This window comes from Neoarius graeffei, chromosome 8, assembly GCF_027579695.1.
Source record: "Neoarius graeffei isolate fNeoGra1 chromosome 8, fNeoGra1.pri, whole genome shotgun sequence".
Taxonomy (NCBI): Eukaryota; Metazoa; Chordata; class Actinopteri; order Siluriformes; family Ariidae; genus Neoarius; species Neoarius graeffei.
The window spans coordinates 12,501,485-12,523,412 of NC_083576.1; the positions used below are offsets into that span (position 1 = coordinate 12,501,485).

The window sequence follows — 21,928 nt, forward strand, 5'->3', positions numbered from 1 at the left end:
CATAGCATTATAGAGCACACATAACTCTCTCTTTCTCTCACTCACTCACTCACTCACACACACACACACACACATACACACAAATAATACACTCTCACACACTCTCTCTAATACATAGTCTTCACACAGAACTAATAGCCCTACATTCTAATGTAATTTAAGATAATGAAATGTAAATAATGCCAATACTTCAGGTAGCTGAGCAATACACTCAGTTCAGTTCAGTTTTGACTTTTATGTCAGACAAAACTCCACAGTTCTGATGGCACAGTTTTAGAATTGTTAAAGTAAATGTGTTGTGAACCAAACTTACATTACAGAAAATGGTGAGAACACTCTGTTTCAGAGAATGCATGCAAATGGATCTCAATTCAAGACAGCCAGATAGACCGATGCCTTTACATTACTGCTCAGAATGTCTCTACACATACAGACACCCACAAATAACACACAAACTCTCAGTCACTCTCTCTCTCTCTCTCTCTCTCTCACACACTATTATTATAAGGTGTAATACTAAAGCTTACAATTCAGCAGTTCACACCCTTTCTGTCATGTGTATGCTGCAATGTAAATAATGCCAATACTTTAGGTAACTGGTACTTTAGGTATGTATACTCAGTCCAAGAGTTCACTACCTTTCTACTTTTATGTCAGATAAAACACCACAGTTATGGTGCCACAGTTTTAGAATTGTTAAAATAAATGTGTCCACCACCAAATCTTTCCTTGGTTTGTTATTTATTTATTTATTTATTTAATTTGTGCCGGTGGTGGTGGGGAGGGCTTCGGTGCTGTCAGCCATGCTTGACCTCGGTATTTGAAAAATCCTGGGTACGGCCCTGTTTCCTTTATTATGCAAGTTACTGGTCCCAAGAATGTTATTCATTTACACAGTTTGTTTGTGGTGAGTATTTTTACTGTTAAAGAAATTGATGAATTAACATTAAGACAGACAATCAACCTTTCGCGGGATCACTGGAACAATCATGATTAGATTTTTGAAGAACAAATTATACCATCTCATCTCATCTCATTATCTCTAGCCGCTTTATCCTGTTCTACAGGGTCGCAGGCAAGCTGGAGCCTATCCCAGCTGACTACGGGCGAAAGGCGGGGTACACCCTGGACAAGTCGCCAGGTCATCACAGGGCTGACACATAGACACAGACAACCATTCACACTCACATTCACACCTACGGTCAATTTAGAGTCACCAGTTAACCTAACCTGCATGTCTTTGGACTGTGGGGGAAACCGGAGCACCCAGAGGAAACCCACAAGGGCACGGGGAGAACATGCAAACTCCACACAGAAAGGCCCTCGCCGGCCCTGGGGCTCGAACCCAGGACCTTCTTGCTGTGAGGCGACAGCACTAACCACTACACCACCGTGCCGCCCCAAATTATACCAAATATTTGAAAATTTGGAGGAGCTAAGGCAACCCGCCCACCAAAAAAAAAAATTGGCAAAGCCCATGGTGGTACACTCTTAATATAAAAGCAAAGAACACTTGAACAGTCCAGAATAATAAATTGGTGCTGACTATAACAGAAACATTCAGTTGTGCTAATTTACCAATTCCAGACACGCCAGCTCACATCCTACTGTTGGACTGACATTCGGCCCACATTATCCAATATAATGTATTCATCGTCACTTGCATTTGGATAAAGCTTAGGTAGTCAAAGACAAGTGTGCAGAGATTAAACCCTGAATAAACAGTGCCTGGGAAAGAAAGATCTCATTTGATTTGACTGAATCCCGGATGGAGATTACTGAGCATGTACGTCTGAGCCTCTTCTTCTGTTCTACTTACGGTACAGACAGATGTTTGCCTACGATTTGATGCAGTGCTAATGATAAAGCCTTTGATTTTTTTTAACCATGCATGCAATTCCTATACTGATAAGTAAATTATGTATTAAATGTCCTCTAATTGAAAAAAAATCTCATCTCATTATCTCTAGCTGCTTTATCCTGTTCTACAGGGTCGCAGGCAAGCTGGAGCCTATCCCAGCTGACTATGGGCGAAAGGCGGGGTACACCCTGGACAAGTCGCCAGGTCATCACAGGGCTGACACATAGACACAGACAACCATTCACACTCACATTCACACCTACGGTCAATTTAGAGTCACCAGTTAACCTAACCTGCATGTCTTTGGACTGTGGGGGAAACCGGAGCACCCGGAGGAAACCCACGCGGACACGGGGAGAACATGCAAACTCCACACAGAAAGGCCCTCGCCGGCCACGGGGCTCGAACCCGGACCTTCTTGCTGTGAGGCGACAGCGCTAACCACTACACCACCGTGCCGCCCCCAGGCGAAGATTAGAACCAGAAAATATGTTGAACTTGAGGAAGCAAAACACAGTTAAGGCTTTGGGGGGAAAAAAAAGAAAGAAAAACCACAAGACCACCCTGCATTTAATCGACTCTAACAGAGACTATCCTTCCGAAATCCAATCAGAGCTTGCTGGGATAGGACATCCATCTAGAATTTTGTCTATTTATTCTCCACTGTCATACATTTGTTTCCCATAATCCTGTGCAGCAGCCACAACTTCCCCGATGGAGGTAATTTTCAGGAATTGGAAGCCCATACAATGTTGATTTAGAAGCATGTCCTAATGGAAAGGGTTACAGATTATTCACTCTGTTTTTTCCAATAGTTATTCATTCATCCTCATCTTCGGTAAGTGCTTTACCCTGGTCAAGGTTGCAGTGGAGCCAAAGCCTATCCCAGAAACCATGGGCATGAGGTGGGAATACAGCCTGGACAGGACGCCAAACCATTGCAGGGCACCATTCAGATACTCATTACCACCTAGGGACAGTTTCACACAGGCAGTTTACCTGCTGGAATGTTTTTTTTCTGGAGTGGGAAGAAACCCAAGAACCCAGAGGAAACCCACATGGAAATAAGGAGAACATGTGGAAACAATGGAGATGTGAGACAGCATTGTTACATGGTGGTAATAATAATAATGGGGCGGCACGGTGGTGTAGTGGTTAGAGCTGTTGCCTCACAGCAAGAAGATCCGGGTTCGAGCCCCGTGGCCAGCAAGGGCCTTTCTGTGCGGAGTTTGCATGTTCTCCCCGTGTCCGCATGGGTTTCCTCCGGGTGTTCCGGTTCCCCCCACAGTCCAAAGACATGCAGGTTAGGTTAACTGGTGACTCTAAATTGAGCGTAGGTGTGAATGTGAGTGTGAATGGTTGTCTGTGTCTATGTGTCAGCCCTGTGATGACCTGGCGACTTGTCCAGGGTGTACCCCGCCTTTCTCCCGTAGTCAGCTGGGATAGGCTCCAGCTTGCCTGTGACCCTGTAGAACAGGATAAAGCGGCTACAGATAATGAGATGAGATAATAATAATAATAATAATACCGTCAATGACAGTGTAGCTCACACCAGCCCTGTCTAGTCCAGAAGGAATGATCTAAAGTGAGCCACCTTGCACAATAAATGTTGCAAGCTATATACACCCGAGGCATACCGACCTATTTGTCAGAACGGTGAGGAATTGACCAAGAAGAAGCGATTTTTGTTGAACTGCTCATTAAGGCTTAATTAGTCCATAACTTCAATAATAATTGTAATTAAGTAAATCTGGGTAGAAGTTATATGCACCCTAGGTACTCCTACCTTCATGCCAGAAAGAATCGAAATCGGTGAAGAATTGAGGGAGAAGCAGGCTTGTAGTACTCCCTAATTTTAAGGACTCGTGACTTGACTTGGACTCGTACATTAACTGCATTCGGACGCGCAAATTGGAGACAAGGACTTGGATTTTTTTCTCTATTTTTTGTAACATACCATAATAATGTGGAATAAGATATTTATATCTACATTAATTTTCGTACTCATTTTGTGCAAGAGAATGCACATTCACCTGTTCATACGCCATGTTCAGGAACAAACTAACGTTAATGACGCTAAAATGCCTGGACAGAACGTCCTTAGGATTGTCCACTTTGCTTATACAGACTTCTTGTGCAGTGGGGAAAAAATGCACTGCTATGTGTTCCATATGTAGAAGAATTATTGAGGAGACGACGGGGACGACCTCGAACTTCAATCATCATTTGGCAAGACTCCACCCAGAGAAGGAAGTGACACGCTATGTTCATTGCTCTGTTGATAGCGGGGCTTGCTTGCTGAGTGATGAACTAGCTAGTGTTAACCCTCTCTCATGTTATTTGCCCTGTTGATAGTGGGCGGGGCTTGCTGAGCGATGAACAAGCTTTTTATCTGTAGCCTGTTAACTAAAACGGGGCAGTTAAGCAGTCACATTAGTCCAACATAGTAGCAGAGACGGTTTCACGTAAAGACAGCAACAGCCACCGTCACATGGTGCGGATGGAGTCTCGTTCTCGGACTCAACTTGAAATGTTCTTTAATGACTTGGACTTGAACACTAGGAACTCGAGACTGGACTCGGACTCAAGGTTTATTGACTCGACTACAACACCTGGGAGAAGAAGCGATTTGTGTGGAAACTGCTCATTAGGGCTTAATTACTCCATATGTTCATTATTAATTGCATTATGCAAATTTGGGTAGAAGCTACCGGTATATGCACCCCAGGCAGACCTACCTTCCTGCCAAAAAGAATAAAAATCAGTGAAGAATTGAGAGAGAAGACGTGATTTTCGTGAAATGTGGACGACGCATGATGGCACAACCCATTCAGAAACCGATCAGAAGAGAGAAAGCCTGACCACTTTCCCGTGACTCAAAAATCACCGGCAGTTTCCCGACGTCCCGCGAGCAGAGTGCACAGTCTGTTGTAACCTGCTGTTACTCCCAAAGTACTGAACAGATCTTAACAAGATAAATTTCTTTGGAAAGCAGAGATGAGCTTTTTAATGATGGTATTCTTGATTGAAAATATTCAAGAGTTAAGCAATGACAGATTTGGAAACTTAGATGAGCGTCTGCATCGGTGGCGGCTGGTAGTCTTTCAAACAGGGGAGGCTGGTCGGTTACGATATTTCCAGATTTTAAAAGAAAAAACATCACTTTTGCCCATACTCTTGCCTCTGATCTGGCTGATTGTTGGCAGCGTCACAAACTGTGAAATAACAGGTTCTTTTGGCCCATTAGCCTACTGTCCAATATACATGATGGTGGCATGGGGGGGGGGGGTATATTTTAACATTTTATATTTTAAAATTGTGGCATGTTGTTTAAAAATTGACCATTATTGAAAGCAGCTCTTTGTCAGGAACCTCAGCAGTAGAGCTGGGTGCCACACATTTCATTCAATGACACTTTCCCTATATTTTACTTATTTTGACTGAGAAATGTTTTATTGACAATTTTGATAACCCTTCACTTTTAATCCAGGTCTGTAGTGTGAAATGTTCTCGGCTGTGTTTTTGTTTAAAAATGTTTTCCAAATTGTAGCTGTGTTTAATTCATATCCAGAAAAATATATATTCCAATATAATATACTCAGCATAAACATTTTAAATAGATTCTATATTTTTGGTCCATCCATGACATATTACTAAAGTAGCCTATTTACTGTTGTTGATGTGGGTCACTTGCTGTTAGCCAATTCACTTTCTCGTACCAGGAGAGCTGAAAGGAACGAGTATTATTCCCTACCTTTTTCACCAAGTCAGTTTGAGGCGTTGGTCTACCCTGCTCTTTAATTTTAATTTTTTCCTCGAAAGGAAGACTGGCAAATGGCTTCACCAAAATTAAATCAGCAATGCTTGGCATCCGTGCGCAGCTTTCTTGCTAGCTGACTAGCCCCCTCAAGTTCAGTCACTCAAATAAACGAAATTTCTGGAACTAAGATAGCAAACTTGACAACACTATATTTACACTTTATTTACAATGAAAATATATACAAACTAAAAAAGCTGGTAGAAACCGTATGTAATGAATGAAATCGAAATGTAAGCTGATCTCTTACAATACACCACAGCACTTGCAAATCCGCATGGGACTGAACTGAAATTCACCACTGCCTGTCTATATTTGAAACGAGCTGTCAATCAAAGAAAATATCCGGCCACTTTCACCAATCACCAGTCTCCTCGCGGAAACTGCCATGTCCCTCCCATGTGAGGCTGGGAGTCCGTGGGCGGGCGTTTTCGCAGTATTTGTCCAATAACCGTCTTGCATTTTGAGATTGAAAAGCGCAGAGCTCCCAAATGCCATTGAAGTCCACTGAGGCTGCGCTGCATCACGCTGTCACGAGGGGGAAAAACTCACGCGCACATTAAAGTTATAAGGGAATGATTTCGCACTGTAGTGGGTTGAGCACATATATTTCTATGATTCTGGATCTGAAATAGCAATGTTATAAGGTCGGCTATAACATAAGCCTAGCGCAATTCATCCTACACGATGTTCGTCATTTTTAGAGGAGGCTGAGCCTCCCTCGTTGTCTTAGAGCAATCGCCCGTGGTCTGCATGCAGAATTTTCACAGCACGGCCAGCGAGCGTCTGATACGCCTTCTTAAAGTGCCATTCCACCATTGGATGTATTCTTTGGCATAAAATACAATATATTTTGACAACATATATAAATGGTATCACTAGATAGAGAAATCTTTTAGCTTCAAAATGATATATCAAGCATAATTTTTTGACAACGACAAGTATATTAATTTTGCGACCAAAGTCACCTACCCTTTTAATTTCCGTGCTGTAGTGAAACGTGACGTCATCGGCAGGTTCCCCTTCTTGTGTACCACGTGTCGGTCTATTTTTAGACCAGGAAACCCCCAAAGTGAGAGAGTCATTTCTCCTCGTATATGGGGGCCAAAAAAATTGCGAAAAATTTTGAGTTAATCTTTCAGTTAGCTAGATTTATTGGTATTAGCTAGATTTATTGGTATTATTTTTATCGCGTTCTATCCGCCATTGCTGATAATATGTGCCACGTCACATGGTACACAAGAAGGGGAACCTGCCGATGACATCACGCGCGGAAATTAAAAGGGTAGGTGACTTTGGTCGCAAAATTAATATACTTGTCGTTGTCAAAAAATTATGTTTGATATATCATTTTGAAGCTAAAAGATTTCTCTATCTAGTGATACCGTTTATATATGTTGTCAAAATATATTGTATTTTATGCCAAAGAATACATCCAATGGTGGAATGGCACTTTAAGGTTACTAATAGTTAAGACTTTGAATGGTATAATTTGATGAATACTTTGTAGAGCAGGTTTTCCTCAGGATTATTTCAGAAAACTTTCCTGCTTTAAGCTTGCTTTTAAAACACTACTGCAGACTCAATCTCCAGTCAGCCTCCAGCCACCAGTCTGTCTGCACCTGAGATTTGCTTCTTCAAAAGCGTGATGACATTTAGCACGGCTGTCCTTTTCCTGTCTCTCCTCACTGTATAATGTGTCTCATTGCTTTAGGTTTGCAGAATGCTAAATGAGGACAGTGTTTGGGAATGGAGGTTTCCTCCAGTGAGGTTCACAAAGTGGGCTCGGCTGAATTAAACATACGGTACAGCATTACTCAGCACCTGGAACTTGGAGAATGCATTGAAACTCAGTTAAATGGTGGTTATCGAAAAAGTAAAATAAGAAAGTACGAAAGAAAAGACAAATCATCTGTGATGCCTGATTGTTTCAACATATGGAAGATCGTCTAGTAGAAAATAGAAGGCAATTAATTGACCTAAATGCATCCTTGGATTGGTTCTGATTTCTTGAATCCATCTCAAATTCAAATTTTATTTCTCACATACACAAATCATACAAGCAAGAAGGTTCTGGGTTCGAGCCCAGTGTCTGACGGAGGCCTTTCTGTGTGGAGTTTGCATGTTCTCCCCGTGTCTGCGTGGGTTTCCTCTGGGTGCTCTAGTTTCCCCCCCACAGTCCAAAGACATGCAGGTTAGGTTAATTGGTGGCTCTAAATTGACCATAGGTGTGAATGTGAGTGTGAATGGTTGTCTGTGTCTATGGCTACATCCACACGACAACGGCAACGAGATTTTATTAAAAAAAAAAAAAATCGCGTCCACATGGGCAACGGATCAGTAAAATATCAGGTACATATGGCAACGCAACACTTGCTGAAAACGATGCAATACACATGCCACACCTCTATGTGCGCTGTAAGACGGTCCCATCGGAGACACCAGAACAATAGAAGAAGTAGGACGCATGCGCATAAACCCCTTCTTCTACCCGGCGTGAAGCACTCACAGGAACAAGCACACAACAACAAGAAGAAGACGGCTGCGACTACGCGAGGAAATCGTGCCTTCTGTGTGTACAAATTAGTTTTATTAGTGTGCATAGTTTTATATAACTTAATTTTCTTATTGTGTGTGAACATTTTGAGAAGCATTTTTATATAATTTATATAACTTTTTATATTGTGTGTGAACATTTTGAAAAGCAGTCTTAGCCAATAAAAAAAAGAAATTCAAGAAATGGTTCAGTTACTTGTTTATTTAAAAGAAAAGCTGTATACAAAAGTGAATGCAATGCAGTGGTTCATACAAAACAGCGAGAGTGCTGCTTGTTCTAGTCATGTTGTTGTGACGTCATCGTAAACAAATCCGTTCTACTCATCCAGACGACTTCGCAACGGCGCCGTTGCCAGATTTTTCCACTCTGGAACCCGTTCTCGTTTCGGGGCACCCAAAATGCCGGTGCCGTGTGGACGCCAGGCCGAAACGATAAACAATTTTATCAGATTCACCTGAATCCGTTGCCGTGTGGACAACCTCTATGTGTCAGCCCTGCGATGACCTGCTGACTTGTCCAGGGTGTACCCCACCTCTCGCCCATAATCATCTGGGATAGGCTCCAGCTTGCCCACAACTCTGCACAGAATAAGCAGTTACGGATGATGGATGGAATTTACACAATAGAATATACAATATATATAAATATATTGCACTGTAACCAAATGCGTCAATGTATATTGCACTATAAGTAGGTTGCACAAGAGAAATATGCAATCATAGTTAATAATGTACTAGAGAATGAATGCATAAAATTTTACGACTTTCCAGACGTATAAGTATTTCATGACCAAATTTACTGCAGCTTAATAAGAGTCCTGATTGCTCATGCTGAACAGCATGATGTGATGTTCATAAATTTCATATTTAACAAACCAGAAACACTAGACTAGAGAAGAGGGAAGGATCTTGTTTTAATATTACATTTTTATGTAAAATATGAGCTAATAACTCCCATCAACATAATGTCAAGGCAAATTCAAACAAGCAAGGGTGAATTTTATTTAATTTCATACAAAAATATGATAAGCAGGTATGAATGGAAATGCCAAGCTTAGTTTATTGTTGAGTTACACATGTGTAGTCAGGATACAGAAATTACGCACATTGGTATTCTGATTATTGGTAACAGATGAATGGAGTTTGCCTGAAACATAAGCATGGCTCAGTTGTGCATGATTTTGACCTTGGACTTCAATCATTTCAAGGTGTTTTTTTTTTTAAATAATCTGTACAATTAACTGTCAGCACACAATACAAATAATTAATTGCAAAGTAATAGGATGTGCTGGATCAAGTGCTATTTTTTAAGCAACCATATCATGAGAGTGGAAGCCATAAGACCATGATGGCTGTTTCTTCATATTTAACAGTTATTCGACAAAATTGAGTCATACATGAACTGATACCCGATGAGGCGCATAGCACCGAGTTGGCTATAAGCCATGTACGACAAGGTTGAGTGGAATAATTGTTTTACTCTATCCACATTCACTGGATTTTGAGAAACAGAGCAATTTTTACTTTTATTTTTTTGCAAATTCTATAAATAAAAACTTTATACAAAGCGTCCGACAAAATCATGTCTGCTTAGAATGTAAGCAAACCGGCAAAATGGCAGTAGTGATTTGTGAAAAATGCGATAATTCTTGAAAAAATTAAAAATATATACAGTGGGGCAAAAAAGTGTTTAGTCAGTCACCAATTGTGCAAGTTCTCCCACTTAAAAAGATGAGAGAGGCCTGTAATTTTCATCATAGGTATACCTCAACTATGAGAGACAAAATGAGAAAAAAAATCCAGAAAATCACATTGTCTGATTTTTAAGGAATTTATTTGCAAATTATGGTGGAAAATAAGTATTTGGTCAATAACAAAAGTTCATCTCAATACTTTGTTATATACCCTTTGTTGGCAATGACAGAGGTCAAATGTTTTCTGTAAGTCTTCACAAGGTTTTCACACACTGTTGCTGGTATTTTGGCCCATTCCTCCATGCAGATCTCCTCTAGAGCAGTGATGTTTTGGGGCTGTCGCTGGGCAACACGGACTTTCAACTCCCTCCAAAGATTTTTTATGGGGTTGAGATCTGGAGACTGGCTAGGCCACTCCAGGACCTTGAAATGCTTCTTATGAAGCCACTCCTTCGTTGCCCGGGCGGTGTGTTTGGGATAATTGTTATGCTGAAAGACCCAGCCACGTTTCATCTTCAATGCCCTTGCTGATGGAAGGAGGTTTTCACTCAAAATCTCACGATACATGGCCCCATTCATTCTTTCCTTTACATGGATCAGTCGTCCTGGTCCCTTTGCAGAAAAACAGCCCCAAAGCATGATGTTTCCACCCGCATGCTTCACAGTAGGTATGGTGTTCTTTGGATGCAACTCAGCATTCTTTCTCCAAACACGACAAGTTGAGTTTTTACCAAAAAGTTCTATTTTGGTTTCATCTGACCATATGACATTCTCCCAATCCTCTTCTGGATCATCCAAATGCTCTCTAGCAAACTTCAGATGGGCCTGGACATGTACTGGCTTAAGCAGGGGGACACGTCTGGCACTGCAGGATTTGAGTCCCTGGCGGCGTAGTGTGTTACTGATGGTAGCCTTTGTTACTTTGGTCCCAGCTCTCTGTAGGTCATTCACTAGGTCCTCCCGTGTGGTTCTGGGATTTTTGCTCACCGTTCTTGTGATCATTTTGACCCCACGGGGTGAGATCTTGTGTGGAGCCCCAGATCAAGGGAGATTATCAGTGGTCTTGCATGTCTTCCATTTTCTAATAATTGCTCCCACAGTTGATTTCTTCACACCAAGCTGCTTACCTATTGCAGATTCAGTCTTCCCAGCCTGGTGCAGGTCTACAATTTTGTTTCTGGTGTCCTTTGACAGCTCTTTGGTCTTGGCCATAGTGGAGTTTGGAGTGTGACTGTTTGAGGTTGTGGACAGGTGTCTTGTATACAGATAACGAGTTCAAACAGGTGCCATTAATACAGGTAACGAGTGGAGGACAGAGGAGCCTCTTAAAGAAGTTGTTACAGGTCTGTGAGAGCCAGAAATCTTGCTTGTTTGTAGGTGACCAAATACTTATTTTACAGAGGAATTTACCAATTAATTCATTAAAAATCCTACAGTGTGATTTCCTGGATTCTTCCCCCCATTCTGTCTCTCATAGTTGAAGTGTACCTATGATGAAAATTACAGGCCTCTCTCATCTTTTTAAGTGGGAGAACTTGCACAATTGATGGCTGACTAAATACTTTTTTGCCCCACTGTATATCTACTTTCCATCAAATACTTTCATTCCATATTTTGTTGCTTTTCTGTAATTTTTGGGGGTTTGTTTTCAAGTAGTCTTTATTTCGTCCTCGGTTGGTTCAGCAACACACTCTGCCATTTTGTTTTTCTCTGCTCATGGTATATAAGCTGATATTCTTGTAGCAGAGTATCCAATCAGAGCACGCAATTGCTCATATCCAGTGAATGTGGACAGAAAAATTCTTCATATTTCTGATTCAACTTTTGCCATAAGGGATAATTACCAGAATTGTTTAATTAAACTGTTATAACAAAAAGAAAAAAAAAACATAGCAAAATATAAGGACTGTACAATTGGAATGCTCTTTGAGAAAATGTGTTTTGATATTTCATTTCACATGAATAGCTCATTCAAAAACTTCATACAAGTTCCTTATACATAATGAAAGCCACGGTGCAATTTCAAACAACTTGCTAGATTATTTTAGTACCTTCAGACCTTCTCAATAATAAAAAAAAAAAAACCTTCACTGTCCTTTGTTCATTAAACCCACATAATGAAGTTTCTATGTGTTTTACGGGTAATTTTTGGCATCAGTTTAATTTCATTTTGCATGAAATAGCAAACGCTCGAAACAGAAGTCTGACAGTAAAGGGATGTTCCCTTATTAGCTTTAGTTTACATCAAATGCACTGAGGATCATGTTGTGAAAATCAGACATGAATATTAATTTACAACCCACTTCCATTAAACGATTTACCCTGGAAGTGAAAGTTTAAAAAAACAATAATAATAATCATGTTTTAACATTATAGTTGTTCTAGAAGCACAGCCAGGCAAGATTTCATCTTATTTTGTTACAGTTGTGGAAATCATAATCAAATTCTTGCTTACGTATAGATATTAGTCTATTTGCTGGTAATTTAAATTGAATAGCGTTAATACCCAAGTCAATAAATCAAAAACAAGCTGCCTGTAAATAATATCAACTTGGAACTTCAACCTTGTTTAGACCACACGGCAGACCTGGTTCATGGGAACTCCAGCTATATTGGATTCACGTTATTCTGTGGTTCCTATGTTGGAAAAGTGACTTCTTGGGTAAAAAGTAATCAAAAAGGACAACACTCATCCATGATCCATGATAAAATGTACAAGACAGTATAAATATCTGTGCTCTACGAGTATTCTGTCCCCTGTCAATCAAAGTGACACCAGACAATCGTGAATGTCTGTGAGCTCAGGTATGTAGAAGAGTGTTGACAGCATTTTCCTTTGATTGTGTGACTTTGAAGAGACACCGTGTGCTTGTGCTTTTTTTTTTTTAAATGATCTTTATAGAGGATGCCAACGTCACAGAGCGATTTACAGAAGGGTCCTCAGAAATATAAATAAATTTAAAAACTATAAAAGTCGCAGGCAAGCTGGAGCCTATCCCAGCTGACTCAGCGAGAGGCGGGGTACACCCTGGACAAGTCGCCAGATCATCACAGGGCTGACACATAGAGACAACCAACCATTCACACCTACAGTCACTTTAGAGCCACCAATTAGCCTAACCTGCATGTCTTTGGACTGTGAGGGAAACCGGAGCACCCGGAGGAAACCCACGCAGACACGGGGAGAACATGCAAACTCCACATAGAAAGGCCCTCGCCAGCCGCTGGGTTCGAACCCAGGACCTTCTTGCTGTGAGGTGAAAGTGCTAACCACTACACCAAATTTTATTTCTCACATACACAAATCATACAAGCAAGAAGGTTCTGGGTTCGAGCCCAGTGTCTGACAGAGGCCTTTCTGTGTGGAGTTTGCATGTTCTCCCCGTGTCTGTGTGGGTTTCCTCCGAGTGCTCCGGTTTCCCCCACAGTCCAAAGACATGCAGGTTAGGTTAATTGGTGGCTCTAAAGTGACTGTAGGTGTGAATGGTTGTTTGTCTCTATGTGTCAGCCCTGTGATGACTCATCCAGGTTGTACCCCGCCTCTCGCCCATAATCAGCTGGGATAGGCTCCAGCTTGCCTGCGACCCTGTAGAACAGGATAAAGCGGCTAGAGATAATGGATGGATGGATATATAAGTTGGGTTTTTTTGGTAGATAGCATGTGCTGGCATTCACCTTTCCTCTTTGGTAGCTGATGTGTCATAAAGCAGCTAGCTCGTGAGTGGGAATGGGCAAGTGACAAATTCAGGAAAATAGGACCGCACAGTAAAAGTTTCATGGTGAAACTGTGGAATATGTCTATGAAGAATTGATGCAGTTTGGACTTCTGGGTTGGGTGAAGTCCAAAAATGAAAAACATTTACCATTTAGGGTTTAAGCCTGTCTAAAAACCTTGAACCCTAAAAGATAAAAACAATAGCATCTGCTTGAGTATCATGCTGATATTTTGTTATACGCTTTTGCAGCAGGTCGTCAACCCTCCGTACACATGGAGTCAGAAAGTAGAATTCTCCATCATGCAAGCTTCTTCACTTTAGCCACTCACAGACGTTGCATCAGCTAATCGATGGAGCAGATTCTCCAAATTAGTCTGACCAATTCAGAAGGCACATTTTAATGAATAGTACATCAGATGGATGACAGCAGGTCTAAAGTGTTTGGTAGGCTTGATCAAAGGCCATTCAGGTTTAACTGAGTCTTGCCAGCTTCTTTCATACTGCCAACTTTTTTGTTCCTTTTTTAATATTTGCCTGACATGGCCTGTTTAGTAGCATTGGTGGATTTTTTGAAAAATGTACCAAGTCCATTACAAGCCCAGACACTACCAAGAGAAAAAAAAAAAGGGGGGGGGCAAAGATATGGCAGTAAATCTAATTGGTGAGTTCTTCTTTCCCCCTAAAGGTTTAGACTGCTTATTAGACTTGGTATGTCTCAGTTCATGATCTGATTAGTGCGACTCACTCCAGAACTGGCCATGGTTATTGGAAAGCACATTGCACTCTGCTAAGCCTGAGGGTAGATCTGTGTCTTTGCAGGTACCTTCCTTAGAGCTGTATCCACTTTGGACGCTTGTTAAAAATTATTCTCCATCAAATGTAGCTGACTTAATGTTTAAACAATTTTCGTGAGGTATTCCATTTGATTCAGGCTTATTTGTATTGCACTAGATGCCAATAATCTTTACAGAAGTTTGTATCCCTAATGAATATGCAAGATGTAATAGTGGAAATTGGTTAAGATGATATGAGGACGGGAAGTGGACTGAAAGGATGCTCGGTATTGAATCCTGGGATGAGCATAGGACAGTCTTTAGGAGTACAGCAGTTCTTATGTACAGATCTACAGTATCCAGATGAGATTCAATCCCCCTGAATCAAGGGCAGTACTTGGGTATAAAAGCTGTTTTTTAGGAAGTGTTGTTTATTTTATGTTGTTTATTTAGGAACTGCATCTCAAGGTGAGTCACAATTTCAGAAATCTGCAAGCAAAATCATCTAAGGAATGTCTCCTTTGTTGTAGGTTTGGAATGATCCTTCATAAAAAGGAGCATGCACTGCATAAGATAGACCTGGAGACCACGTCTTATGTGAAGAACATCAGCTTGAATGAGTATGACTGCATTCCACAGTCCATGGCCTACACCCACTTGGGGGGTTACTACTTTATCAACTGTCACGCAGATTCAACCGGTGCCATGCGTCCTCAGCTTATTGTTGATAGTGTAACAGACAATGTAATTGGGCCTAATCGTGATGTTAGTGGCACCCCTTATGTCTCACCTGATGGCCACTACCTTGTGAGCGTGGACGACCAGAATGGCATGATGCACCTGCAGTCCATTTCAGTGCGTGGCGAAATCGGACAACCTTTTGACATCCACACCAATCTGCACCTCTCAGACCTGGCCTTCATGCCCTCGTTCACCGAAATCCACCAGTACAATGTGTTCGGTAGCTCGGGCCAGCAGACAGATGCCCTGTATGTAGAGCTCAGCACTGGCAATGTTAAAATGATCAAGAGCCTGAAGCTGCCCACACCATGGAGTCAGTGGCCCTGGAACCACAAGAACCGCGTTATGACCTCGAGCGGCCTCTTTGGACAGTACCTTATGACCCCTTCCCAGAGTTCACTGTTCATTCTGGATGGATGGCTGGACAAGCTCAACTGCGAAATCACTGATGTGCCCAAGGGGAACACTGTGGTGTGGGTAGGGGAGGCCTAGGTCATCAGAAGAGGTTTTTGTGTCAAAATCAACAAATACAATTGCACTGAATTTGGTCTGTGTTTAATTTATTGAGACAGAATCTCAAGTAATGTGAAAAAAAAATACCAAATTGACTGTTTTAAAACACTGTATCAGATAAGGGAATTTTATTCAAAAGTAGAATGGCATATAATTGTTTTTGTATGCACCGGGTATGTGAAATAGTTCACTATTAGTTACTCCTTAATTAGATCAAATTAGCCCTAGCGTCTAAAGAAATTTATGACAAATTCATTTCATTTTCAGGCACAATGATTGCTATAAATATATCCACCCAATCAATTTGAATTAGATTGAAATCATTATATTTCTTGGAAATATTTACATTCAAGCAAATATATGTTTATTCTAAACACTTTAATACTATTTCCTCATCCTAGCCCCTTCAGTCCCATCCTTAAAACACAATCAAGTATGCATTTGGGCCCACAATATTTCCTGTGCCTTGAAGGAACACTCATACAAATAGGAAAATTTAAAAGAAAAAAAGTCATCAAGATAGTGGATAACAGCCTCTTTGAATTTCCTCCATTGAGAGAGAGAAAAAGGCCAACATGCACTTAAACTCCATTTCAAATCTTTAAACCCTTCAGCTTTTTATGTGATTAAAATGGTCACTTGCTGCGAGACGTCAAATCCGAGACATCCATTATAAAAATCAGCATGACAGATTGAAATCTCTAAATTAAGATCATTTGGACATCACACATTTGGGACTTGGTAAAGAATGTGCAATTTCAGGTTTTAAGCTGCATCATGGGCCGGTTTGGCTTTAAAAAAGCGCAAGAAAGAAAAGCCCTTAATGCTGGTTAGGCTGGTGGATCATTTATTTATATTACTGACTCATAGAAAAGATAGATGATTACCGTATTTCTTGGCAGAATGTAACGTGTTTGCCGAGTTTAGGGACATGAAAAAATAACGGCTGTTTTGCGAAGTGGGGCTTTGGAGTTGGGTTTCAAGTGTGTAATTTGGTGTAGTGCGTTTGGTTAGACAAGCTTTGTATATCACGGGTACATCTACGAGGAGATTTGACAGATTTAACAGATCCTCAAGACGAGCAGATAAACCTCCAAAGTGTAGTGAACAGGTACAAGTAAAAAAATTTAAAAAAAAAACGTGTGCACATGATGAATTTTTTCCTCGATGGCCAGAGTCTATGCATTTTCACAGACACTCAAACCAGGAGGCTGTGCTTGGCTTGAGCTTTGTCACGTTCTTGGTTTATTCTACATGTGCTCGATTACTGGTAATTGGACTTTTTTTCTCTCCAGTGTATTTAATCTTACATTTCTTTTGTCAATATTAGTTGAAGGGCGTTTTCACACTTGGCCTGAGCACAAGGCTTGTTTTGAGCTTGTTTGGGGAAGGTGTGTTTTCATATAGAATTCCTTCCAAACCGTGGAAAACTTTTGTGCATGCAGGTCGGCAAAATAGGAGGCATGAGGTTCATCTGGTTGCTGTTTTGTTTTGAGTGTTTTCCTTCGATATCTACACTGAAGCAGCAAACAACAGCGCTTTATGGCTGCATGGGATTTTGTCATGCCTGCAAACGAGGAGCCGTTTCCATAGCAACCCTAACAACCTTAAAGGTGATGATAGACAGGGCAACTTTTTGGGCAAATGTTGCCGGGCAACCAGGTGAGACACAGGGCAACTAATCAGGGCAACAGACGACTGGCAACAACCAATCAGATAAGAGCAAATCTACGGTATTGCCAGGGAAACAGACGCCGCAATATTTGCAGCTGTCACTTTTGTCTTGGCTTCAGCCTTTATTTATTTCACTCAAGCAAGTATCAATTCTGGAACAAAACTGAATAGATACTCTGATCAAAAGATAATTTACTATTATTTTAACATTTATATGTCACATTCTGTTAAACACTTTAAATCTCTCTAAAAACGCTACTAGCCTCAGTCGCGCATGCTATAACTAATAACTGACACATACATCACAAAAACCATCATCGTTTAATTCTCATCTCAGCAAAAAAGAAAAAAAAAAAAAGGACATGGACTAGGACATGGCTGCTGAGGAGGAAAACGGGCTGATGGAGCTCCTGAAAGGCTTTCTTAATTTTTTACATCTCAAAGTTTGTACTATTTCGCTTTCAGGTTCCACAAGTAGTCATGCTCTGTATGTGAATTAGATCAGACAATCTCTATTACAACTCACAAAAAATAATAATAAATAATTAATAATAATAATCATGGGGCGGCACGGTGGTGTAGTGGTTAGCGCTGTCGCCTCACAGCAAGAAGGTCCGGGTTCGAGCCCCGGGGCCGGCGAGGGCCTTTCTGTGCGGAGTTTGCATGTTCTCCCTGTGTCCGCGTGGGTTTCCTCCGGGTGCTCCGGTTTCCCCCACAGTCCAAAGACATGCAGGTTAGGTTAACTGGTGACTCTAAATTGACCGTAGGTGTGAATGTGAGTGTGAATGGTTGTCTGTGTCCATGTGTCAGCCCTGTGATGACCTGGCGACTTGTCCAGGCTGTATCCCGCCTTTCGCCCGTAGTCAGCTGGGATAGGCTCCAGCTTGCCTGCGACCCTGTAGAAGGATAAAGCAGCGAGAGATGATGAGATGAGATGAATAATAATCACTTAACTTCATGCAAGTGAGCTAATGTTATCCCTACATAGCTAGCAATAACTTTCAGCTAACCATGTTAGCAAAAACCACTGCTAGTTCGCTAAATCCTATTCAGTCTCCATGGAGCAGTGGTTCGCTAACAGCACTTTACACTTAGCTGGAAAAAATAAATAAATCAATGTCTTAATTACAACCTGAGCACATAAAAATAGATGTCTGTTGGTTTTCTAAGCATTTGATGAGGTAAATTCACCACTTTGGGTTTACACACACAGAACAACTTACCGGCATAAAAAGATACAAGTCGTCTCTCTTTTTCTTCGCTTCACTGCTGGAAATGCCACCATCGTTGTTAAATTTCAGAAGCTCTTAGGTGATCATGTGATTCGCTGCTAGCACTCTGATTGGATGATCTTAAAAAGTTGCCCAAAATGATCAAAATTGTTCAGATAGAAATTATGTTGCCCAGTCTCAATGGGAAAGGTGTCGAAGCGCAATTGCTTGGCAAGATTGCCCAAAAAGTTGCTCCGTGGATCATCAGCTGAACAACCCATCACTAAAGTCAAAACAGAAAGGAACATGACAAGTTGAACCAGGTTACTTGGCATGCAGAGCTGTAAGAGGTTAACTTCCGTACCTGATGTGGATCGCATCGCAGTTTGGCAGAAATGAAACCCAGAGTACCACTTAACGGGGCATTCTCCATCTCAAAAACAGCTTTCACACTCCACCAAAAAACACAAGTGTGAAAACGGCCTAAAAGAATATCAGGCCACTCTTTTAACTTTTTTTTAAATTATTGTACACCAACAGATTCCTCTCTATGGCTTTGTTTTTGCATTCTGTACATAGCAGAAAGGTGTATGTATCGTAGTTTCCCTACAATCATCCTCATACACTTCAGATAACTGAACTCCCCACTCCTCTTTTATAAAATGAGACAACATTTACTGCATTGGTCTTTGTTCCACAAATAAGCGAGTACATTTCCTGATGTCCTATCCAGATGTTTCAGCTCCATATAGCCATGTATATTGATTTGTGTGCTTGTTATTTATGTAGATAAATCATGCTTGACATTTTACCAGCTAAATAAAGCCTATAACTTTAAAAACGGCTGTCGAACGTTTCTTCCCCCTCCCCCTTAACTTCAAATAATAAAGAAATCAAATGGAACAATCAAGTGACAACGCATTAATCTTTAAATTCACAGTTTTCTTCAGAATGTGTGTCGAACACTGTGTTGAAATGTAATGAATGTGCTTGCTTCTGTATAAGAGAATTATCTCAGTTCAGTGGTTTAATTACACTTTCATTATTTAAACACAACGAGAATGGGGTCTAAAGAAACGCGCTGAAAAGTAAAGAGTAAAACAGCAAGCGCAGAGTAGAAAGAGAATAAAGTGGATGGCTGTACCACTAATTAACAGTTATTCCACGAAATCGAGTCGTACATGAGCTGATAGCTGACAAGGCGTGTAGCACCGAACAGGCAATAAGCCATGCACGACGAGACTGAGTGGAATAACTGTTTTATTCTATCCACATTCACTGGATTGTGAGAAAAATATCATTTTTATTTTTTGCAAATTCTTTTATCCAAAGCATCCAACAAAATCATTTCAAAACAAAGTATTTTATGTGACTCAGCGTAGATAAAGTGACAAGTCTGAGTGCACCTTTATTATATTTGCATGCCACTTTTGAAGTTTGAAATAAATTACAACCCCGATTCCAAAAAAGTTGGGACAAAGTACAAATTGTAAATAAAAACGGAATGCAATGATGTGGAAGTTTCAAAATTCCATATTTTATTCAGAATAGAACATAGATGACATATCAAATGTTTAAACTGAGAAAATGTATCATTTAAAGAGAAAAATTAGGTGATTTTAAATTTCATGACAACAAAACATCTCAAAAAAGTTGGGACAAGGCCATGTTTACCACTGTGAGACATCCCCTTTTCTCTTTACAACAGTCTGTAAACGTCTGGGGACTGAGGAGACAAGTTGCTCAAGTTTAGGGATAGGAATGTTAACCCATTCTTGTCTAATGTAGGATTCTAGTCTTTTTTGTCATATCTTCCGTTTTATGATGTGCCAAATGTTTTCTATGGGTGAAAGATCTGGACTGCAGGCTGGCCAGTTCAGTACCCGGACCCTTCTTCTACGCAGCCATGATGCTGTAATTGATGCAGTATGTGGTTTGGCATTGTCATGTTGGAAAATGCAAGGTCTTCCCTGAAAGAGACGTCGTCTGGATGGGAGCATATATTGCTCTAGAACCTGGATATACCTTTCAGCATTGATGGTGTCTTTCCAGATGTGTAAGCTGCCCATGCCACACGCACTAATGCAACCCCATACCATCAGAGATGCAGGCTTCTGAACTGAGCGCTGATAACAACTTGGGTCGTCCTTCTCCTCTTTAGTCCGAATGACACGGCGTCCCTGATTTCCATAAAGAACTTCAAATTTTGATTTGTCTGACCACAGAACAGTTTTCCACTTTGCCACAGTCCATTTTAAATGAGCCTTGGCCCAGAGAAGACGTCTGCGCTTCTGGATCATGTTTAGATACGGCTTCTTCTTTGAACTATAGAGTTTTAGCTGGCAACGGCGGATGGCACGGTGAATTGTGTTCACAGATAATGTTCTCTGGAAATATTCCTGAGCCCATTTTGTGATTTCCAATACAGAAGCATGCCTGTATGTGATGCAGTGCCGTCTAAGGGCCCAAAGATCACGGGCACCCAGTATGGTTTTCCGGCCTTGACCCTTACGCACAGAGATTCTTCCAGATTCTCTGAATCTTTTGATGATATTATGCACTGTAGATGATGATATGTTCAAACTCTTTGCAATTTTACACTGTCAAACTCCTTTCTGATATTGCTCCACTATTTGTCGGTGCAGAATTAGGGGGATTGGTGATCCTCTTCCCATCTTTACTTCTGAGAGCCGCTGCCACTCCAAGATGCTCTTTGTATACCCAGTCATGTTAATGACCTATTGCCAATTGACCTAATGAGTTGCAATTTGTTCCTCCAGCTGTTCCTTTTTTGTACCTTTAACTTTTCCAGCCTCTTATTGCCCCTGTCCCAACTTTTTTAAGATGTGTTGCTGTCATGAAATTTCAAATGAGCCAATATTTGGCATGAAATTTCAAAATGTCTCACTTTTGACATTTGATATGTTGTCTATGTTCTATTGTGAATACAATATCAGTTTTTGAGATTTGTAAATTATTGCATTCCGTTTTTATTTACAATTTGTACTTTGTCCCAACTTTTTTTGGAATTGGGGTTGTATTTTTAAGACTATTTATTTTAAATAGTCACCTGTTTATTCATACTAAAACAATTATCCACCTCAGGCTCAGTGAATAATAACCTCGACTTCGTCTCAGAAATTATTCCCTGATATTCACCTCACCTTCAGTAAATAATTGTTAAATAATAGCACACACACACACTGTTCCAGAGAAACAAACAAACATCTACATTCGAATGTAACATTTACAGTAACATGACAATCTCTTTTGTTTTGGATTATTAACTTCAAGAGAGACGGAAAAAAAAAAAAGATATGCTGGTGTAGGACCTTGTTTTGCAGACACTCCAAAACATTATATAAAACTATA

At 40.7% G+C, this 21,928-nt stretch overlaps 1 protein-coding gene across 1 annotated transcript in view; it reads left to right on the forward strand.

Annotated features, from left to right (window-relative positions):
* The window catches only part of fstl5 (follistatin-like 5), a 427,630-nt gene extending 411,980 nt beyond the window's left edge, over window positions 1-15,650 (forward strand). The window contains exon 18 of the mRNA XM_060926685.1: window positions 14,948-15,650. Coding sequence (XP_060782668.1) covers window positions 14,948-15,650 — 703 coding nt within the window. The remainder of the gene's footprint in view (window positions 1-14,947) is intronic.
* Window positions 15,651-21,928: the final 6,278 nt, after the last annotated feature.